We start from the raw sequence: 2,717 nt of genomic DNA, 5'->3' as shown, positions 1-2,717 counted from the left end.
AGAAGATTAACTACAAAGGGGTATGAGGAAATTTCTTTGAATAATGGAAATATTCTGTTTTTTATTTTGATGATGCTTAATGACTGTATGTGTTTGTTAAAAGTCATAGAACTATAGGCCTAAAAGTAAAAAGGGTGAGTTTTACTGTAAGTCAATTATACATCAATAAATTACTGATAAAAGGAGAGAGAAAGGAATTTTAAGGCAAAACAGAAGAGGTTTGGTTGGGAAGATGGCTACAGGAGTCTTAATGTGTAAACAATATAAGCTTCTGAAGGAAAAGCAACTACTAAACCAGTAACATTATAATTAAAGTTCCTAAAGCTAAAAATCTTTCTCTGAGCTTGAGTCTACAGGTTGAAAATGCCTATAAAATTATAGGTTAGACAGATAAGAAAAGACATGTATCCTGGCATAACCTGGCAAAAGTCTTGAACCCTAAGAATAAATAGAAAAAGCTTAAATGTTTCCAGAGAGACAGAAACAATTACTTAGAAAAAAAGAGAGACAGGCATAGGCCTTCTTACTTGCAACATGACAAAAAAGGAAATGGTGAAATAGCATCCACAAACTTTTGAGAGAAAAGGACTGACGCTCAAGAATTCTATCTCAACCAAGAGTAAAATAGTTATTTTCAAAATAACTATTTCATTCAAAAAAATATATCATTCAAAAAAATATATCACCCATTTATTTACCCCATCTGGAGAAATAGCCAACAACAACAAAAAGAATGCTAACCAAATAATCCAATCATAGCAGAGACAGGGAAGGATAAAGAGGAGACCTTACAACATATGCAGTTAAATTGAAGTGGATATTAGTGAAGCAATTGATAAGAGATACATAACAAATGACAAGCCAATTAAATTTATTTTAGGATTAAAATAGAGCATATAAACAAAAAGAATATTAAAGTCATTCCAGAGAACAAGGAACCTGTAAAGTAGTTCTTATAAACAGCTTTTTTGTTTTGTTTTACCTGGTTTGCAAGATGAGAGTGACCAAACAGCTTGTGATCCAATTTCCCGTACTGTTCCAGTCCTTTCCAACTGCTTAGGGTCAGCACCAGGAGGTGTCTTGTTTGGTGTGGTCATTTTTAAAACAGTCTATGTAGAAAAAAGAACATCCGCATTATACCAGGCCTTAAGCATCTTTTTACAAAAGGTAAAAATTAAAATTTAATAGCAAAATGGATCACCTTGATATCATCTAATTCTCAAATACAATTAAGATAACTCAATCACTGTGATTAAAAAAATCTTGGGAAATCAGTTTTTAATTTCTAAATATAATATGGCTTACAAGATATGCAAAGGAGCAGAGTATAGTAGGCAAAAGGGCACAGAATCAGGGTTTTAGCTTTAGCCTCTCCTTTACTAGCCTAGACTTTGGGCAGGTCTGGACTTTATTTCTTTTCCTGTCAGAGGTTGATTTGATCTATAATGCCATAATGCTATGTAGTTCTATACTTTTATGAGTAAAAATTCTTAATTCAAATGTTTTTTTCCCCATAGAAAACTCAGACTGAAATACTTTTATCCCAAGAATATGTAAATATTGGTCTCCATTTAAAATAACCCATTAAGTGATGCAGAGAAAAATCACATCTCCCCACTAGTTGTCAAAAGCTCCATTTATATGTGCTTTTACCATAAACGACAAGGTCAGAAAAATGGCTTCAAGGTCTAGAAGTGAATAACTGGCCTATTCTAAACTAAAAATTTACTTCATCTTTCACATATTTTATTAATCTTGGTAAGTCTAAGCAAACGTGAAAAAAATACTTCTTGGATAGTGAACAATATGTAAAACTGCTTCGTAATGCAAAGTTACAGCTACTGCACAGTGTTACGCTATTATAGGCTTGAACCAATAGTTCTGTATATCATCTCCTTGACACCTGTTAGAGCTCAGTTGTTTCCTAATCCCCACACAAGGTCTTGATACTCACTAAATAATAGGAGAGCCACTGGACTATAAACTTCGTAGAAGCCTACAACTTAAATGCTCAATTAACAATTTGCTGAATGAATACAAATATGAATAGGTCCCAATCATAAACTACAGTATTTGCCACAGCAAATTAAGTAAGGTCTAGGGTGAGACAATTAAATCTCTGGCCATCATTACACGCTGAATGTCCTATCGTTGTCAAATGTCCAAAAATGTCAAATTGTCAAAATAAAAAGGCTCATCCCTCATCTCTCTACCTGAGCAGAATTCAACTTGCAGGACTTGGTACTGGACGCCACCAAGTGGATAAAACGCGGAGCTAGGACAAGACTGGGTACCTGGCCATACAGTTCGCAAAGAGCTAAGGCCACAGAGGGAACCCCACCGCAAACAGTGTCTGGACCAGACTCTGTTGGTCCTGCTAGACATCTCTGCTAGAAGTGCTAGCAAGTGGGCAATGGCTAAAGCTCCTCTGCTGACCCGCCGGCCTTAAGAAGATTGGGAGCAGTGAAAAACGTTGAGGATGGGGAAGAGAACGCCTCTGCTTACGCTAAGACCATTCTCCACGTCGGGAAAAGCTCACGCACTTACAGCTTGCGGAACCGGATTGCCGCAGTTCACGGGTTTAGGATTCCCTGCAGCTCCGCGCCACTCCCACTCAGCTTCTCAGGATAGCCTGGCTTCCCCAACGACATTGAATCGGCGTCGCAGCACAATAACGTCAGTTTTCACCGTCCCTCCCGGCGATCTCTGATGCGCAC

The 2,717-nt window shown here is 37.2% G+C and overlaps 1 protein-coding gene across 2 annotated transcripts in view; it reads right to left on the bottom strand.

Moving 5' to 3' along the window:
- Positions 1–2,694, bottom strand: part of ANAPC10 (anaphase promoting complex subunit 10) — a 101,796-nt gene extending 99,102 nt beyond the window's left edge. For both annotated transcript variants that reach the window (XM_019662052.1, XM_019662051.1), the window contains exons 1-2: positions 2,548–2,694; positions 983–1,109 (exon numbers count right to left, since the gene is read on the bottom strand). In XM_019662052.1, the coding sequence (XP_019517597.1) occupies positions 983–1,097 (115 nt within the window). In that variant the 5' untranslated portion in view covers positions 1,098–1,109; positions 2,548–2,694. The remainder of the gene's footprint in view (positions 1–982; positions 1,110–2,547) is intronic.
- Between the last annotated feature and the right edge of the window lie 23 nt (positions 2,695–2,717).

This window comes from Hipposideros armiger, unplaced genomic scaffold, assembly GCF_001890085.2.
Source record: "Hipposideros armiger isolate ML-2016 unplaced genomic scaffold, ASM189008v1 scaffold_364, whole genome shotgun sequence".
Taxonomy (NCBI): domain Eukaryota; kingdom Metazoa; phylum Chordata; class Mammalia; order Chiroptera; family Hipposideridae; genus Hipposideros; species Hipposideros armiger.
Note: the sequence above shows the minus strand (reverse complement) of the source record. Positions and strands in the feature narration are given on the sequence as shown.